Below are 20,680 nucleotides of genomic sequence, written 5' to 3'. Positions count from 1 at the left end.
CTCTTTTTGCTATAAGTACTCAATGTTTTGGTTTTTCTACTCAATTTTATTAAAGCTATTTATCATGACTATCTTTTATGAGAATCACATAGGAGAGTCATTGAATTTTTATTTCATTACATATTGTTCCATTTTACATTTTCCTAACAACATACATTTTGTATACCTATATGCCCATATTCTCCTTTACATATGTATATTTTACTTTCTGATCGTCTCCATTTATAATTAAGAAACTGAAATTAACATATTTTCTCAACGACACTCTCCCATCTTTTGATGCGACTTGGCTCTACCTGTCGACGACAGCGTGCAGCCCCGGTTCAATTACAAGCAGAGCTCTTCCTGTTTATTTAACTGATTTCTGTGCTCCACTTCCAATTACAAGAGGTCACAACATTTCCTCAATGGAGGTAAAAGTTAGTTCCACTTCTGCTGCACAAGTTTGTCAACGATCTTGGTAGCTGAACTTAATCATGCTTCTCATCATTATGATGTAGCTGAGAGTACGCTGGAGTTTCCTCCGACCTGTTCAAAATGGCCGCTCGTTGAACCACCCTGAGAGCGGACTCAGTTGACGCTCTAACTGTAAGTTGTTCGCATAGATAAATATTGAGTTTTTCAATTAGCACCCCCGAAAAGTTTACACTCTCCCATCTTTATCTCTATCTCCCTCTCCCTCCCTCTCCCTCTCTCTCTCTCTCTCTCTCTCTATCTCTGTTCTTGCTGGGCTAACTTACCCTCGATTGCTTTTTGTTCAGTCTTGCACTGCGTAATGCTTCGGTTTTTTTTCTGTTTCTGTTGTGCCTGGCCACCGTCTCGTCTGTTTGTCTAAAGGATCAGGAGCGTGTTTGCGTATGGGCGCGTTAATTGCCCATAGTGGCAAACGTTTAAAGCCGCCACAAATCCCGCCCCAGCCTCATGTCAAGAGCAGCCACCCTCCCGCTGCCGCTGTCTCTTTCGTTTTCACCTAGGCCTCAGAGTTGGTTTTGTGTGCTAAAAAGATAAACGACGGCGCCTGGAAACGTGGATCTGGAGCTCTGGCTCTCTCTCTCTCTCGACTATGGGTTGTTGCGTTGTTTTCCATGCTGTAAAGTTAATTATAAATTAAATATTGATTCTGTGACGTGCGCTCGGGCGACAGTTGCTGGCGCTCATCAAATCTTCCCCGTCAGTTGGCCAACTTCTGTAAACACACACACACACACACATACACATACATATGCAACTGCATGTGCATCTGTGAGTTTGTATCTTTATTGCATTGGGCGGACATTCCCCGCAGTATGAAATTGATTGGTCACGTATGATTTATTAATATTTGCTTTTCATTACGCATACGCAGCAGCAGGAGCAGCCGCAGCAGCTGTTTTAATTGGTTTAAAATTTCCATCGTCGCGGTTTCCAATTGTCGCCTGCAATGCAATTACCTGCAGTGGTTGGAGGTTTAATGGCCACCAGCTGTGATCTATTGGATTTCTGTTGCATCGAATCAAATGACACTTGCCATGACTTTTTATGCTACTCGAGTCTATAAAGAATATTCATATATTAAGTCAAGGCGAGTTTTGTTACGCTCTGAATACGGAATGACAATTAGTTGACTAATAAATAAATATTAAATAGAACCATAGCAAATATCAACTCTGATTAAAGTTAACTTAACATCTTACATAATTGTAAATGGAAGCTTAACTTACTCAAATTTTTAATTTTAAAATGAATCATATATTAATTTTAGGAAATAAATTTTAGATTTCTAGCTTTAAAATCTAAAAGAACAGAATAGCATAACAAGTATATATGTAGTAAAACATTTTGTTATATGAATCAAGTATGAGATAAGCATTAAGTTTATATATTTAGTATAGTTGTTGACTCTGCAGACTTACTATCTCTATAAAAATATTTTTTTTTATAGTAATAATCAATAATGAAAAAATATATTAGTCATACAGCTTTAATCGGCTTGAGGTGTATATACTATACTTATTATTATAAATAAAATATGAATTTATGAAGGGCATTGAAAACGAGATTTTTGCCGTTAAATTTATATATCAGTAAATCTCAATTTCAGATGTATGTATATATCTAATAAATAAATAAAATATCTTTAAATTAATGTTTTATACCATATTTTACTCAATTATTACTTAATTAGTAATCTCTTTTATTCGCTCAACATGCGAAACGAATGGCAAACTCACCTCGGAGTCAAAGTAGCGACGGCAAAACAGAAGGACGCACTGCTTCACAAGGCACCAATACATTGATGTAGTCTATATATACATGTATATATATACTATGTATGTGCCGACAGGTAAGTCACAGCCACAGTCACAGCCACAGTCACAGACAGATAGCTAACATAGATGGACAGCTAACGACATGCAGACAGGCGGACAGACGGACAGTGGGCCAGGCGAACGGTAGGTCGGCAGAAGCGAGTAATTTATGTGCGGGCTCTGCTGGCGGCCATAAACGAGCAAGAGCGAACTAGGCAATGGCAGCAGCGGCGATCGACTGGTCAAAACAAAGACAACAACAACAATAATGAATGCAACAACAACAACAGCAGAAGTAACCACTGGCTATGGCTCTGACTGTGGCCGCTGCTGCGACCCAGACTGCGCGGCCCGAACGAGTTGATGCCGGTGCTGCTAAATGCCAATTGTTGTAGTCGCTCTCGCAGTCGCTGCTGCTACTGCTGCTGCTGCTGCTGCTGCTGACGTTGGCTGCGCAGTCGAGGTGGTTATTTTCATAAATGCTCTAAGCAGCAGCAACAGCAGCAGCGCCGTTGCTGTGCATGTGTATTAGTGAGAAACATCTGTGTGCTGTTGCCCGCGCAGCTGACTGCGGCGTCAGCGTCAGCGTCGGCTGCGAGTGGGCGGAGCCAACAAAACAATTTTTGGCGAACTTTGGCGCTCATTTAAATGCTAAAACTTGTTTCGTTGTTGTTGCTGTTGCTGCCGTTGTCTTTGTTGTCGTTGCCGTCGTCGTTATTGTTGTTGTTGTTATTGTTACTGTAGCGGCACGCCCCAGTTAGATACATAAATATTTATGCACGATAGATACTTTTGCTAAGGTTTAGCCAAGGTGTGAACTGCGCCTGAGTGAGAGAGCGCGTGCAACAGAGACGGGGCGATGGCGAGCGAGTGCCGCTGAGTGCGAGCGAGATAGCAGTGCTGCTGCTGCTGCTGTAATGCCGCAAAAGGTGCAAAAGCTTTATTATGTTTTTTCCTTTGGCCGAAGATTATGAAAAAGTTTGCCAAACGACCCACAAAAATGCAAAATCGAAAATGGCTGCTTGGCTGTATTTTCTTCTTCTTTTTTTTTTTTTTTTTTTGATATGTAATTCAGTTTTATTTGATTTATTTATTTACTTGCTTTTTTGCTTCTGCTGATTAATTTTTATTTCATGCCCGCCTCTTATTTATTTATTTTGCTCACGATTTTTCTTATTTTTTACATGCCGCCGATAAACCTGGGCAGGTCGTCCGTCTCCAGCTGCCGCTGCCGCTGCTGCTGCTGCTGCTGTCTCGCAGCCTAGCTGCTGTCTCCGGAGTCCGGACTTTATGTTTATTATCGTTTTGCATAATTTCGCTAATTTTGCTGTTTATTTGCGCGCCACGCACAATCGATCTCAATCGACCGCCCGCCCGCCCACTGTCCCGCCCACTTGCCAGCCCAATCATTTATTGGCTTTGTGTTTGTGTCAATAATCGTTTATATTTATGTAGCTTCTTTTTTTTTTTTGTTCAATTTGGACGATTGTGCTAATTTATTTTATTGTATTTGAATCTGTGTTTATGTATGTGTGTGTGAGTTGCTGTTGTTGTTGTTGTAATTGCTTTGATTTGCTGCTGCTGCTGCTTTGCTAAAATTTATTTGAAATTTTAATTGTAAAAATATTATGTTTTGGATTATGCGATTTATTTGTTATTAAACGGAACTCATGAAAATGAAATTGAAAATGCAAAATGCAAAATGGAAAATTCTAATTGTAATTGTATTGTAACACACAGTCACGCTGTTTTTCTGCATTGTTGTTATTTATTTGAAATGTATCCGGCGCATCAATTCGTAGAGCTCCATATGCTCCATATGTATCTATGTAATGCACATAGACGTTGTTTTTTTTATTTTTTAAATGAAGCTTGAAACATTTCAATTTTGATTGCCATTTATTGTTTGTTATTTCAATTGTTATTACCCTTGTTGTTGTTGTTGTTTTTGTTATTTTGTGGAAGATTTGTTCTAACATTTTATGGCGCATAGATTTGCAATATTTCAATTAAATTGTCAGTGCATAATTTGATTTCTATATCAGTGCACACACACACACACATGCACACATATGTATATGGGTGTTAATTAATATTAAGGAAAGAGCCAAATGTGTGAATCGATTGATTTGTGAGCGATATAAAAAATGTGATTTATATTACAGTTTTATTATTTGCTTAAATTATAGTAAACTATTAGACAATTTATGGTGAGGATTTTGATATTAGGCAGGGGTTATTTAATATAATTTAATGAAGTGAGCATGGAAACTTAATTAAAAAATAAGTATAAAGATATGCTAATTTAAATGGAATCTATAAATCATCCCCATATCTAATAAATAGTTAAAGTTCATTAAAAAACACTTCAGCCAAAGATCTCTAGGAGAACTGTGTAATCCCTCGTTCATAATTCGCATCAAGAGAGTTCTTCTGTACTAAGTTAAGCCACATAAACAATATGGAATTCATTTCAAAATTGAATTCCCCGACTGCTGCTGCAGCGCTTTGTGTAAACAACATAAATCGATTATTGATTATGTTAGGGTATCTCATGTGAGGCATGTGAGCCTTTCGAGTTGCAAAGTGCTGAAATTGAATTTCCATGGGAGTAAAACCAATTAAATGGAAGCACTTTGCTGGCAACTGGCAGCCGCTGGCAGAAGGAAACGTCAGATAGTCGCCATTATGAATGCCCATTGAAATGATGTGACAAACAGTGAAACGGTGAGCCAGGGAAGCAGGGAAGCAGGGAGAAGCGGAAGAGCGGAAGAGAGGGAAGAAGCGACTCTGGGCAGAGGGAGCAACGACTAGAGAGCAGCCGAGCAGCAGCAGGAGCCGCAGTGATGGCAACAAAAACTCAAATTCGGGCATAAGTGACAATTCAATAAGCCATGACGTGGCCCAATGTTTATTTAGCATATTGCGACGGCGAATGAGCGACGCTTGGCTGCCAAGGGCTGCCGCGGCAGGGGCGGCTCGGGCTGCGGAAGTGAGCGAACCAGGGGTAGCAGCGACTGGCTGCGGTTAAACGCTGCTATATGTTTGGCCAGACAATTTAACAGACTCTCTCGTCCACGTCGCGCGCCACTTTCGAAACGCTTTAACGCCGAGGCGACGGGACGGAGGCTGCGCTGCCGTCCCACAGTCAAAGCCAACGTCGTCGTCGTCAACGTCGTTTTCGTTGGTGTTGAAATGTTTATTTAGGACCAAAATTGTCAGTGTGTGTGTGTGAGTGTGTGAGTGAGTGTGTAGGCAGCCATAGCCAGAGACACAGACACAGACACAGCCAATGCATCAGCCGCAGCATCAGCGGAAATTGCTCATTGTACTTAGCCAGGGTTAAGATATGGCGGCTCAACTACCTTGTTAAACTATGTCGCAGACAAAAAATAATAATAATAAAACGGGAGAAAAAAAGAAGATGTTTACCAATTAATATGCTCCATTTTGGGTTAGGGTATTTATCAACAGCAGCGCGACGTCTGCGCACACACACACACACGCACACGCGCCTTGCAATCATTTCAGGGGCGTTTGTTAAATTGACTGCGAAATCTCGAATGACTTGCCTCTACATGTGTGTGTTTGTGTGTGTGTCGCACCCACGCCCGTACTCAACTTGTAGCTCAAGGCCTTGGCTGCATCTTTACTTTTTAGCTGCTTTTTTTGTACGTCTTTTGCTCTGCGCCTTGTTTGCTTAACCGCGCGCCATTGACGACAAATTTTCCAGCTGCAACGCTCGGATAATTTTCACAGTTTCAAATACAATATAAATCTCTATTGTTATCATTGTGGCTGTAGGTATATGTGTGTATGTCTGTCAGCTTATGTTTGGGCATAATTAATTAGTGCAATCCTCTGACAGATACGTGTTTTTTAGCTAATTGACTAAACGACTACAAGTTATTTATAATATTATGGTTTATATAAAAGTAAAGTATAAAGTTTCAATGGGAAAGGCAACAGCCTTTACCTAGCCACGCCTCTATCTAGTCAAGCCTCAACTCACAGTCACATGCACACATGCACATACACTTACATATATGCTAGCCAAATATAGTAGCTATTCGCAGTTTCTTAAAGAGTCAAAGGCTTGCTGACATCTTAGCCCTCCTCCTTCTCCCCCTGCTCCTCCTCCTCCTCCTCGTCGTCATCGTCATCGCCTTCTTCGTTGACTGCAGTTGTTTTCACAATGTAAATATTTAAATATTTTCAAGACAAACATTTGATTGTTGTCTCTGAAAATATGTTGATAAAATATTTGCTCAGTAAACTGGTTAAAAATTACAACAATTCTTGAGCCGAGCCGAGTCGAGTCGAGGCGAATCGAGTCGCCTCTTCGCTCATTTGCAGTTGGTCTGCTCTGTTAGTCTTGTCTCTCGTTATGTTGGCTTGACTTTGCCATTTGTTTCATACATTTTTCTCAACACTTTTCACTTTTCACGCTAGGCGTGGAAAAACAGCGCACAGCCTCCTTGGGTCAGGCCAGTTTTTGAGTTATATCCATTTGCATCTGGTGGTTGGCTCTTGCATAAATATGCAGTAGACGCATGTGTTGCTGTTTGTTGTTGTTACAATTATTGCCACCGCCACCGCCAGCACCACCGCCACCACCAGCGCCCATGTTTCCAGTCATTGTGGTTCTTGTTATTATTGCTGCGGCTCGTGCAGACAGCGCGGCACCAAGTGTTTCACATCCCATGAGGCTATGAGCGAAATAAATACAAATGCGAGTGGGGCGAGTGGGCCAGAGAATAGAATTCTAGCGCATTCCGCGCATCCCCACAAACCGACAGCTAATTCACTTCCTATATCCATTTCGATTATGCTTGCCGTTTTGCCTTTCCCATTTTCTTCAGTTTTGGGTCAGAGGCGGCAGTTCAGTTGGCAATGTCGGTCAAAGTGGCACAGCAGGTGCACAACCTTAAATCTCAACTTGAGCATCGTGAATGGAACATGAATCAGGTTCTATATCCGTGCAACGCGTTCACGCCACACATTCCAATTGCCTTTCGACTGACATTAATTATAGCGCAAACGATCGATTAGAAGCATTTTAAAATTCATTAATGAATTGTTTCTCAAACAGCAGAAGCAACAACAACAACAACAACAACAACAAAATACATATGTATGTACATAAATAAGAAACAACATGCGCGCCCCAATGTCTATATGAAGCATCAGGTTGGCATGTGTACAGTGCGTAGCAGAAGTTCGTGTACAGCGGTAGTTCGATAGGCAAATGCCATGTGGAAGTGTATAAAGACAATGAGAATGAAAGAGTGGGAATAATCAGAAATTCTATAGGCATACAAGTTCGACAATCTAAGAGAAGTTAAAAGGGTTTCTAGACATTTGAATATGAATGCAAAAATAGAACAATAAAACTATATAGTGATACCAGAATAGACACATAAATATCAGGTTTACAAATTATATTTTTACTTATTAACATATTTAACTATTTATTTATCCAATATCCTATCTGCTGATATTTACCTCTATACTTTCATTCTATCAATCTACCCATTTAATTTTATTTTTTAATTATAATTATATATATTATCTTTCCATCTATGGATCTATCTTTCTATCTATCCATATCTAACATCCTCCTCTCTGTCTCTGCTTATGACTCCATCACATCACAGGTTGTCATACTTTTAGCAGCCATAGTCTAGTCTCGTTAGCTGCTCACATTCTCGCCCATAACAAATTGAAGAAAAAACTGACTGAAAAATGACGAGCTGACGATTTGTTTGGTATTTTGATATCGACAACAAATTTTCAGCCATCGGCTACACCCACCCACGCCCCAGGCTGGCGTCTATGGCCCCTCGACCTGCCCCATCCGCACCGTCTCGAGCCCTGCGCCTGCCCAACAACTTATTATGCACAAATAAATAGCACGTTGGACGATGAAGACGAAGAAGACCAAGAAGAAGAAGAAGAAGAAGAAAATAGATGCTCAGCACCAATAAAAATGTAGAAATGCTGTTGCTTTAGGTTTTTCAGTTGATTTATATGACGAACGGAAATCGTAGACTTTTCGACGCTCAGCATGAGTGCAGCAGACATTGAGGAGGCCACATCCACATTCACATCCACATCCACATCCACATTTACATCCACATTAACAGCTAGAGATGCAGATACAGCGGACTGCACGAGTTTGGCATGTGTTGTATCTTACAGATACTTTCGGCTACAAATTGGGCAAAACGCTCGAAATGTGTTTGCAAACAAATTAATATCCATCGATCTGAATCCATACTGGCAGAGACTGGCGCACAGACAGCGTTGCCAGATCGCTATGATCTATGATCCGATGGGAATTAAAGATTTTTGGATGCTACATTTTGCTGCCTGCTGCTGGCTTTATATTATAATTTGGGTTACCTAAACAAAGCAATAAATATTTACCGTGCCGTTGCGGATGAATGTGAACAGCGATCTAACCGATCCACCGATCCACCGATCCACCGATCCACCGATCCCAATGCCAATTAGGTGGTTGCCATGCGAGAGGGCAGATCGATGCAGATTCAAATGCCAAAATACAATGTCTGTTTTTGTTACGCGCTGGATGCTGTCGTTACCATAAATTAGCACCTACTTCGGCTCTGGACCCCGGCTGCCATATGGTTTATGTGAAAACTGCAGAATGCAGCCGATAGATTTATCTGCCAATCCATTTCCAAATGAGTCGCTCAGGCGCAGTTTATTGTGCCTCTGCTGCTGCTGCCGCCTCTGCTGCTGCTGCTGCTGCTGCTGCTGCTATTGCAATTTCAATTATTATATTTACAATGAAAACTATTTTCGCGGCTGCTTCCGTAAACATGGCCAGGACTGCCCTTGAGAGCGAGTGCAGCAGCTGAAGTGAAAGCTGGACGGAGATGGATGATAGCGAGTGGAGCTGCAAGTGGCAGCTGATGAGCCACGGATGCTGACCACATGCAACACTTTTCACTGTCAGCACTTGGACTCGGGCTAATTGAGTTCCTCTGCTGACCACCAGCCGGGTGCAACTTTCCGGCTTGAATGTATCAATAAATAGATCTTGGGCGTAGACTAAGTAGGCACGCCCACTGTCCACAGCCAACCGCCGGACTAGCGGGCATGCCCGACTGCAGCACAGCATGAGCTGGCGCTACGGCAGCCCAGTTTGGGTGTCTGTTTTATAGCCACATGGAAGACGCGTTACCACCTCCGTGGGCGATAAATCTGCAGTGCGCCCGCGGTGCAGTGAACCCACCCCTGCCCGCAGCACATGCAAATGCAGCAGCTTCAGCCCTCTGAAAACACCCCGCCTCCACTCTCTCTCACTCTCTCTATCTCTCTTTCTGCGTCTCTTTCCTGGATGCGGTTTGTTTAGTTTGCAGGCGACGATAAACAGCTTGGCGCCAGCGCAGCTCTCGCTGGACCCGGGAAACTCATCCAGCTATTGCCTCAGGCATTTACCACAAATGAAATGTGCTACACAGTTTGACAATGCCAAAAAGCACTTGAGAGCGGCCAAGCGCTGCACCTGTTCGCACGGCCAAGGCGAATGGCTATCGGGTGCACTGGATCGATCAGTGGAGCCAGACGCAGACTCGAAATGTTGACGACTCGCTGGCGGGTGTCGTGGGGCGCGGGCTTCCGTCGAAAGCGCTTGAAATTACACACGATATCGCTGCAATTATGCATGCATTTATGTTATTGTTAATTGTTTAAACAATAGACTAGAGCTCCGATTGTGGTACGTGTGCGCTGCATGAGGTATTTGCCTGGCGACTGGCCTGGCCCCACTGAGGTGCTCCAGTGCCTCCCGCCCCTCCTCCCCCACCATGAGCAATGTTACGAAACGATAAACCAAATGTGTCTGTCTTTTGTTTTATTGAATGGTTTCTTTCCCTTCATTCATTCATACATTGAACTGCGCGAGCAACAATCGCAGGTGCTTCAAGTTAATTCAGAGAAATCACGCATACGCAAGGTATGCCAGAGCATTGCTAGAGTAGAGCTGAGAAGGGAATGCTACTTATGCTACTAATAAGATTTGGATCAACGTGAAATTCTAAAATAAATCTGTTTAAATTAACAATATACTAACTATCCAAATAAAAAACATTTCACATGAAAATCTTCTAGCTGGAAATACAAATAGAAAATATTTGCTTAGATTTCGATTGTTTTCATATAAAATTGTAGCATCATTTAAAGCATATAAGATTGTTTCTGTTTCATGCCGAAATTAATAAGAATTTGTTAAGAATTTTGATTGATCGAATATTGAAATTTAGTTATCTAAATTTCCGGCAAAATATGTAAATCGAAAAATCAATTAACACACAATTCCACAAACTCTATCTGTGTGTGTGTGTGCATGTGTGGAAAGCTTACATTTGATTTATGGCACTTCCATGGAAATTGTCGACAATTTGTCTGGCCGCGCAGAAGAAACCGGGCAGCGGAGTTGGTAAGAAGTCGTTTCCGTGATTTACGCGCAACAAAATTCAAAAATAAACAATGCGTTTAGTAAGTATTTGCAGGCAACGAGTTGCTGTTGTTGTTGTTGTTGCTGTTATTCTTTTAGCTTTACGATATCTTCAGCTGGAGCTCTGCTGCTGCTGTGTGTGATTATTTGACTTGGGCCTGACGGCGGCCTCGCACTTTGATAGTGCTGAGTTTGCAGCTTCTATTTCTGTCACCGATTGCGACTCCGACTCCGATTCCGATTCCGATTCCAATTCCTAATCCAAATCCAATTTCAAAGCCCAATTCAAATTGAAATGCGTTCTTATTTATTTGCTTATGTCGCGCCCGACTGCTTGCCAACTGCGTCGACGTCGGCAGCATCAAATGGCCCAAAATTCGTTGGCCGGCTGACGGGCATAAACATTGAGCCGCCGGCCCGGTGACGAGCCAATCGCAATGCCAACGTGAACCGTGCGTGACATCAAAGCAGCCAAAGCTGATAAGCAAAATAAACTGCACATCAGATTGCAATAATCAAATATGCTGCGCCGATAGCTTCATTCGCTGCACTCGACGACGATCCAATGGGGCGGAGGGGGGGCCGAGGCGACGTCGTCGATGTCGACTCGACGTTTATCACCAATTGAGCGCCATCTGCTGGCGTCAGCTGGCAACTGCTGTCGTTGCAGTTCATCTAGTCTCTCTGTCTTTGTCTCTCTCTCGCTCCTCTCCCCAATTTGCTGCCAAGACCCAGATCAAAGCATTTCAAGCGCAACAGTCAATCAAATGTTGTTGTTGCAATTTTCCTGCCTGCCTGGCTGCACATAATTTTCGCTGCTTTTGTTGTTGCCATCGTCGCGTCGTCCGTCAGCCTAGGCCAATAAATTGCCTGCGCCCGGATCTCTTCTAGTCCCCACCTCCCCTCCTCGGCTTGGCGAGCGGCTAATTTACTCAAATGTCGACGCCTGGCGCTGATTTTTCATTTTGCATATTTGCTTGCTACTTTTTCTCTTTTTCTTCTCTTCTCTTCTCTTCTTTTGTTGGTTTGTTTTGTTTTTGGCATAAATCGATCATAAATTTAATTTGAAAATTGCCGAGTTTAGGTTCGCTTGGGGCGAGGCAACTCCAAAGCCATTTTGCGTATTTATAACTCAATAAAACTTCAAAAGTGTTCGAAAACATTCGCTCTCAAAGTTTGTTTAATGCCATAAAAATGCAGTTGTTGTTGTTGTTGTTGTTGTTTCTATTGTTGTTGGCACTAAAACTCGGCCATAGCTTTATGGACTCTACAGCTGACAAAGGGAACCGGAAGTTTACTCTATGTGCTCTTGCAGCCGATATTAAGTATTATTTGTTCAGCGATCGCAGTAAAGTTAGGGCATTTTGGAGCTTTGATCTTGAAAGTTGAAAGAAACCAAATATTAGACGATATTTACATATAATCCGTTCAAGAGTAGCTTTTAAAGAGAGATCATATAGAGGAAACTGAAAGGCGAGCAGGCTCATGTGGAGAGCTTCTCTATAAGCAATAATAGAAAGTGGATTATATATATATTTTTTTTATTGGTGGGTATATTTGAAACTTCTCTAATAAGCTGTTGGCCCCTAGGCATCGTCATATTATAGTCCACTTCATTGAGTGCTTCATGTAATTTAATACAATAATTAAAGTCTATTAATGTTCGTGTTGCGCAATGTAAATTTACTTTAGAGTTGGCGAGTCTCTATTATAGCCTGGTTAATTGCAACGACAGCTGCCAAAACAACAGCAAAACCGCGCAAGACAAACACCAACAACAAAAGCAACAGCAACAGTAACAGTAACAGCAACAAGAACAACAAGGACAACAATATTATACGCTTCTGTTGTCATCAGGCGTCGTCGTCAGGCGATGGCAGTAGAATTTATTGTTATAACGGCGCAATGATAACAGGTCATCAACACAACTGGGCAGGTAAATAAATATGTGCAAGTATATATGTATGTGCACAGCCAGAGCGAGATGGCAATGTAAAAAGAGAGAGAGAGAGAGGGAGGGAGGGAGGTAGGGGAGTGACAAAACGTAAAAATTACAAAGGAGCTCGCTGCACAGCGAGCGAAGCAAACAAATTTATAGATATTCCTGTGCAGCTGTTGCCTGGTGGGGCGGCAGGGTGGGCAGGAGTCGGGGTGCGGTAGGTGCTGCTAGCAGCTAATACTTGCATTTAATTAGGCTTGCAATAATATTTATGTAAATCGGGCCTGGCTCCAGGACGAGCGCAGACAGCAGCTGTCAATATTTATGATTGGGTTGCTTTTGGGCCGCTCTGTCAATGATTTGATTACAACTACACGCACACTATGCGTGTGTGTGTGTGTGTGTGCCATTGTTGTCCTGCACGCTGTGTCCTGCATCTGCATCTGGCCATGTGTATGTGTGTGTGTGTGTGTGTGTGTGTCCTTATCGCTAAGCAAACAGTGCAACATTTTGGTGTTGTCGCCAACGCTTTGTTTTTCTTGTCCTCTGCCATCCTCACTCCTCCCCTGCCATTTGGACCACCCGCGCAATCTGCGGCCGCAGCTCGCGTTGGCGACGGCTGCTGTGGGCATATTTTTCATTTTCGACACAATTTCTTTTATTTCTTCCCTCTCAGTTTTGTTGTTTTCGCATTTAATTTTGTTGCTTTTGACACCGAATGGACTCAAGCCTCGTCGAGGCGCGGCTTTGTCAACGCAACAATCGCAGCAGCCCAAAAAATAAAATACATACATATTTGTCGATTCTACAGAATGCGCTGAATTTGCATAGCCAGCGCAAGTTGAAGAGGGAAAAGGGAGAGAAAGAGAGAGAGCAGTTGGCTTATGATCATGCCTACACACACATATATTTATAACAGCGCTAGAGAAAAAGAAGTTTATTATACCTAGAACTCAAATATTTTCCATGAATCGAAGTTGAAATAGTTGCCGACTCATATATTTCTGCAGTAAAGCTTTGCTTTAAGTTGCTCAGCCTTTCAGCCTTGGCTCTTGGCCAAAAGTAGCTTGGTTTCAAGGCTCTGTCAAACCGAGGCTATGAATACTTAAATCAGGGAGCTACTTACTTCAGACTGTAAAATGAACTGCTGCAGTACTCTTCCATAGCTGAAATCTGATCAAAAATCATAAGAATGAACTTAAATACTAAAGGCTTCAATATTTCCCATTATATCCTAATATGTACTATAGTAAATATATACAACATTTTACCAGGCGTTCAGCCTTAAATAGCAAATGATTAGTTGATATCACTTAACAGCAGTTAAGAATCGTTATCTTATAATGAGCACGGGTATTTTAACAGCTGTTTCAAATGATATACGTACATTACTCATACCCTACAAATACATGCATGTGTGTATATACTTATATAGTTTTCTTTTTTGTCTGTCTCGCAGCCCACATACCACTTGTTTTTGTAGCACAGTGTGAGCACGCTTGTAGGCCTAAATGCCGAGCCGCTAGCTTTGGCACACTTTTCATTCGCACTTGAGCGCTCATTTGTGTGCCGGCTGTGCCCACCCAGATCGGCATGGCATGCCATGGCGCGGCTCAAGACATGTATGCCATTGAAGACAATGGCCCAATGGCCCTTAGCCCAGCAAAGCCAAGTTTGTGCTTCAGCTGGAGCGACACCTGAGCATAGTTTAGCCCACATCAATATCGTTGTCGTCGTCGAAATTGAAGTCGAAGTCGAAGCCGAAGTCGTGGTCATCGCAATCTCAATCTCAATGCCGCTGTGGCGCCAGGCGGGTTTCTCAAGTGACGATGGATCGCCGTTCGTTGATAGCCGCATAATGGAGGCGCAGACACTGGAGTAGACCATGACAACAATCTATACAACATCATCAGCGAATATTGACAGACAGCAGCCACAACACCATTTTTTCTTTGGCCTTTTATTTCTTTTTTTTTTTTTTTTTTTTGGCAGTTAATCAGCGTAGCTGTCGCTAGATTGATTGGGTAACTGGTTCGATTCGATTCGATTCGATTCGGCTAATAAGCGTACCTCGGCCATACATCGATTTTTTCGCACTCATCATTAGCGTTACGCATTTTTGCAGTCGTATTCCACTTTTGTGTTTTACTTTCTACCAATTAACAGCAATTGTTTGGCAATTAGAGGCGTGGCTTAGTTGCGGGAATTTCTTGTGAGTTATTTTAACTAAAGGCTTACAATTTATGCGCCTATTGTTGGGCAATGGAAATGTTTTAGTGAAAGCTAAGCAATTGGTGTAGCATTTAGGAAATTTGGAATAATAGAGGATTTTCTTTGAGCTACGAGAACAGGTCTTACGATCTGATGCTTGTCTACTAGAAGTAGAGCTAAATCAGTTGATAAATGTAGTTGAACTTAGTTAAAATAGAAGCTATTGTGAGACAGCCTTCCATATACATCTCATACTATGAACTGCATCGTATTATATTATATTCAATGCATATCAAAGGAGCTTCGCATACCCTAATATGAATATAATACAATACCCATTTAGTTGGGCTGCAAATTCTATTTGCTATGCTATATAAAATGCCCAGGTTAATGAATGTAAGACATCTATAAGAATATCAAGTATACCCTGACTCGTAATAAACAAAACTCCACCGTGAATCTGAATTTCATGTTAAATAGGCTGATGTTTAGCTCTAATTCACAATGAGACATAATAGAAATCGTCTATTGATTATTGTCGTCGCATATGGCAATTCGATGCGCGTTGGACTTTTAGCCAACATTGGAGACCGTCTGGAGAGTACTGTTGAGGCGCGTGCAATATGACCAACTGTAGTCCACCCGATATTCCACTGTCATATTTCCCTTCCGAGTGACTCATTCATTCAGCTGATCGATGGCTTCTTCTTTCCCGCTGAATGGTCATTCAATATCCATCTAATACATATACGTACTACAGACATATGCATATTTATATGTGTGTATATATATTATTGGTTTTATCAGTGGCCAGTCATCGGAATTTGCGTATGCTATCGATTTCATCTGAAAAGTCTGTTTTCTGCACTGCCATGTGGGAGTGCAACTTCGATTCTGGTGTAGATGGAAATAAAACTCGCAATCATTTTTGATATTTTAACATATTTTTTTTTTCTTTTTTTACTGTTTGTTGTTTAATACAGGGTTTTTTTTCTAGACGCTAATTTGATAATAGGTTTTCGTTTTATAATTATTCATAATTTATTATTGCTTAAGTAGGCTAGGCTAGTTAATTGTAGTAATATTACTAAGCGATTCACTATCATAATATGTTGCTGTTGTTGTTGTTGCTTTAAATAGTTTGCTTTTCATTGAATTCGCATTTTCGATTTCATTATCATTTTGGATTTGCTTTAGAAATACTTGCTACTGGGTAAATGAAAATTGATCGCATTGCAAAAACTCATCACAAATTGCATACCAGACATAACTACGCCCTAAAGTGATAACAATTATTAATAAGTAGTTAATTGTAGTTATTAATTGTAGTGTTTAATGCTATTAGATTGTATAAAACTAACAACTAAAGACGTTCGACGAGCGTTCGCTTGGCCCACACCTCGTATACGCGATTTGCCAACAAAATTGATGTGTGTGTGTGTGTGTGTGTGTGAGCAGCAAACACCAAATACAAATAAAAACAATTCGAAAAGAACACAAAAAAGAAAATAAAAACAATAATAATAAATTCATTGACATTGAGATACTTTCTGCTGCAGTTGCTGCTGTGAGTCGTGCTTGGGAATATATTTACAGGAATATACAAGAGAGCACAGCTGCCACGCCCACTTCGACACGATTCGCCCCCTGCTTAGACGCCGTACTTGATGCCATACTCCTGATAGTGACCCACATGCGGCCGATAGTGGCTGAGATTGCTCAGCTGGCCCAGATTGCCCAGATTCCCGCTCAGGTGCGACACGTGATGATGATGATGATGATGACTGTTGATCACGGCCGCTGCGGCGGCGGCCGAGGCAGCCGCAACGCTGGCCGAGGCCGGCGGACTGGCCGACTGTATGCTGCCCGTCGGGCTGCCCGTGTCCAGCTGGCAGGATTGATTCTGCTCGAAGATCATGTCGCGGAAGCCCAACGCTGAGCTGGGACTGCTGGTCAGCACCGAGGCGGAGATAGCCGGATTGTTGTTGTTGTTGTGTATGCTGCTGTTGTTATTGTTGTTGCTGTTGCTGCTGTGGTTGGGGTTGCCGTTGCTGGGATGCGTGGGCGTGCCACTCTGGCCAGCCCCATTGGTAATGGGCTCCGATGGCGGCGTCTCCGGTGTATACCAGCCACCATGCGCCGGTCCATGCGGCGTTGAGATCGTGGTGGGTGAAGCGCCCGACGACTGTATTCCATTGCCGTTGCCCGGCGTCAGGGGATGCGAAACGTGGGCCACATGTCGCAGCTGCTGGGCGTGGTGCGCAGCCGCGGCGTGATGGGCATGATGCATCTGACTGCTGGCCACCGTCAGATTGTCATCGTTCAAGTGATACGGATAGGCGCTGTGATGGATGCGCGGATTGTAGACATTCATCAGGGAGTCGACGGTGAAGCCGGCATGCTCCACGCCGCCCGTCAAGTGGTTCATCTGCGCCAGGCTATCGTGGCAGGAGTTGAGCATCGCTGCATGCGAGACATCCTTGCCGCTGAGGCAGCCCAGGTCCATGAGCGGCTCCTTCTTGAAGTGGGCCGCATGGGCGGCCATGTGTTTGGCTTCCAGTATGCCATTGGTCATCAGCTTCAGGGGCTTCATCTCGGCCAGCTTTTCGTTCATCATGGCTTGACGCTTGATCGCCTCCTCCTTCTCCCGCATCACGTCCTTCTTCTTGAACCGACGACGACGTCGCAGAAACGAGCCATTGTCGAACATGTTGTACGAGTCCGGATCCAGCGTCCAATACGAGCCCTTGCCCGGCTTCTTATCGTCGCGGGCCACCTTCACGAAGCACTCGTTCAGGCTGAGATTGTGGCGTATGGAGTTCTGCCAGCCCTGCTTGTTGTCCCGATAGTAGGGAAACCTCTCCATTATATACTGATAGATGCCATTCAGTGTCACCTTCTTGTCGGAGGCATTCTGTATGGCCATGGCGATGAGCGCTATATACGAGTACGGCGGCTTCACAATCTCCTTGTTCTGATGCGGTGCGCCCAGTCCGTAGGCGCTGGCCGAGTACGGATATCGCGAGTACTGATCGTACGCATAATGGGCCGCTGCCGCCGCCGAGGCGCTGCTGGCGGCTGCCACCGCCGAGGCGGACGTATAGCCGGCGGCCGTTTGGGCATAGTGGCGGGAGAACGAGTTCTGATCACTGAACAGCGTATGCATCATATATTTGGTTATATATGTAGTTGTAGTCAACGCTGGATAATTAACTGTATATTGAGTTTTGCGGACTGAGCCGCCACTGCAAATTGTCCGGCACAAGAACTTTAAGCAGCTTCTTTTAGTTTTGCTTCGTTTCGTTTCTTTTCTTTTTGTTTCTTTTTTGTTTTTGTATTTTGTTTGGCTCACTTCACAGGGTTTTTTTTTATTTTATTTATTTTTTGCTGCGGCTGCTGCTGTTGCTGCTGCGGCGCGCTTATTATTTGTTCTAATAATATTTGCTTAAACAAGTTGTAGCAGTGCCAATATACGTGTGTATATGTGTCTCTGTATCTATATCTGTATGTGTGCTAGCACAACAACAAGCAATCGCATCGGACGTGCAGGCACAACGCAGCGGCGAAGAACCGTTCGGGATAGTAACACGTCTGATACTGAATCTGTGTAACTGAAATAACATATAGCTCGAGTCAATGCGACGCGGCGAATCTCGGCAGTGGCAGCGACAGCGACAGCGGCAGCGGCAGAGGCAGCGACTGCGACTGTGACTGTGACGCCAACGCTCACAGTGCTCGCTTGTGTATGGGTGCATGCGTGTGTGTGTGTCCCTCGGTGAGCGTAGCTACGTTTGTATTGGTGACCAACCACCGACGGCAGCACGTTCTATTCGCAGCAGTCACTAAGTGAAGACCTACAGCTATGTGTGTGCGCAAACACTCACACACACACGCACACGCACTGAGATACTCTCTTTCACACACACACACACACACACACATACACATGTACACTCACGAGGTGGCCGCCATTCATGATTCTGTACGTACGCCCCTGTAAAGTGGCACTTTTTCTGTATAGCTTGGCTCGGTTCTCGGGTGTGGGAAGTGGACCTCGAAGTGGAAGTGGAAATAGTTGCTTCACCAGTCACTATACCATATGCCAGAGCCAGATCCTGGGCCTGAGCCTCAGCCTAACAGCCTGCCTCATTGCCTCTATTTATGTTGTTCAAACTAATGCTTAAAATGCGGCCTAGCCAAATGCAGCGCTCTCGCTCGCACCTCCTCCAAGCAAGAAGGAAAGCGCAATATTTGTCGTAGCACCTGGTGCGGAGACCGCAAAGTTGTGGGTGGCTTTTGACTGCTCCAACCGCGACTTTTATGTGGTTTCGGCTTACGCATTAATTTGAGCGCGTAATTTCCTTACATTTTTCCATTTTTATAGCAAATAAAGCTGGCTAAGACTTGGTTCATATTCAATTCAATTAATATTGTTTAAAATGGGCAGATTTTCATAATATTGAAATTATTAAATATCCAAATACATGAAAGCAAAGTATATATGTAAAGGTGTCTAAATGATATGATGCTAATTAAAAGTATCCCTACCTGTATCAAGATCTGCTATATGTATGTATGTACATATGTATGCATAGAGGGCAGCCCTTTGGTTGCATTTCCCCTGCCGTGCTGCAGTGCTTATATTTTCTCACGTTTTTTTATCACATATAGACGCCTGTTCTGTTGTTGTTTTTGAGCCAACAGGCACTTTTTTGCAGAGCACATTGAAACAATTTTTTTATTTGGTTTTTGCTTATTGAAACAATATTTTTTCGTACAACAATATTTATTGACTTTGTCAGCTTTAAAGTAAATTTTATATGTTTATTTGGGCAAGTGTGTGTGCGAGAGTGTGTGCGTGAGTATGTGCGAGTGTGTGTGTGTGTGTATGTGTGAGTGTGTTGAGTTACAGACTGATTCAAACTGGGTTCTCCCACGGTTCTGTTTGCTTATTTTCAGCTGTATGCACGTGTGTTTGTGTGTGTGTGTGCGTTTGTATATATATGTGTATATTGTGATAATTTAAAAGTATAATAAATTTCATTTGCATTCAATAAATTGGCAGCTCATATAAAAAAGCCCATACACAAACAGAGCTACATACATACATATATAAATATATATTATCAGACTGCTCTCTGCACTCTTTCAAACGCACTGCGTTTCCCTCCACGTTGCCCTATCTCTTTCGGTGCGTATTTCGATAACCTGGATAATTGATACAAAAATAATATTTGGCTCTATTAGCGCAATCGCATTATTTTGACAAATATTTTTATTGTTTTAACATAATTTTTCGTATGCGAGCCGCATGCAGGAAGACGACATGAAGGACCTCAGCTGGACCACAGCTCCACAGCATCTCATATGGAGCTCGCCACGAATGTGAATGTGTAGAAGGCCGTGTCCATGTCCGGTCATTTCCCGTGAAGAGTCCTTTGGCTGCATTTGAAATTCGAATGAGGCTGCAGTGCTACAGACATTGCCACAGCTTCGCCTTTCATTTCTGCCACTCCTCTAGCCCTAACTTCCTCTCTATCTCCCTGCTCTCCTCTTCTCTTTTTTCTCTCTCTGTCTCCTTCCACTGCGCCATTTGCGCATTTCATTTTCTTGCTTTTTGGCGTCGCAGACATCGCTGCTGATTTTACAAATTTTCGTCTTTTGGCATTGGAGCCCTGATTGTCAATGTGTGTATATGTGTGTGTGAGTGTGTGTGTGTGACTCGGTCTGTCTCTGCATTTTGCACAGTTCATGTTA

The 20,680-nt window shown here is 43.0% G+C and overlaps 1 protein-coding gene across 1 annotated transcript; it reads right to left on the bottom strand.

Moving 5' to 3' along the window:
- Positions 1-15,709: 15,709 nt before the first annotated feature.
- Positions 15,710-18,541, bottom strand: croc (forkhead box protein crocodile). The gene has a single exon (XM_018008942.2). The coding sequence runs from the start codon at positions 18,090-18,092 to the stop codon at positions 16,575-16,577; it is 1,518 nt and encodes a 505-aa protein (XP_017864431.2). The 5' UTR covers positions 18,093-18,541; the 3' UTR covers positions 15,710-16,574.
- Positions 18,542-20,680: the final 2,139 nt, after the last annotated feature.

This window comes from Drosophila arizonae, chromosome 4 (assembly GCF_054131065.1).
Source record: "Drosophila arizonae isolate 15081-1271.41 chromosome 4, UAZ_ARI_1.0, whole genome shotgun sequence".
Taxonomy (NCBI): domain Eukaryota; kingdom Metazoa; phylum Arthropoda; class Insecta; order Diptera; family Drosophilidae; genus Drosophila; species Drosophila arizonae.
This window is presented reverse-complemented; position numbering and strand designations above follow the sequence as displayed.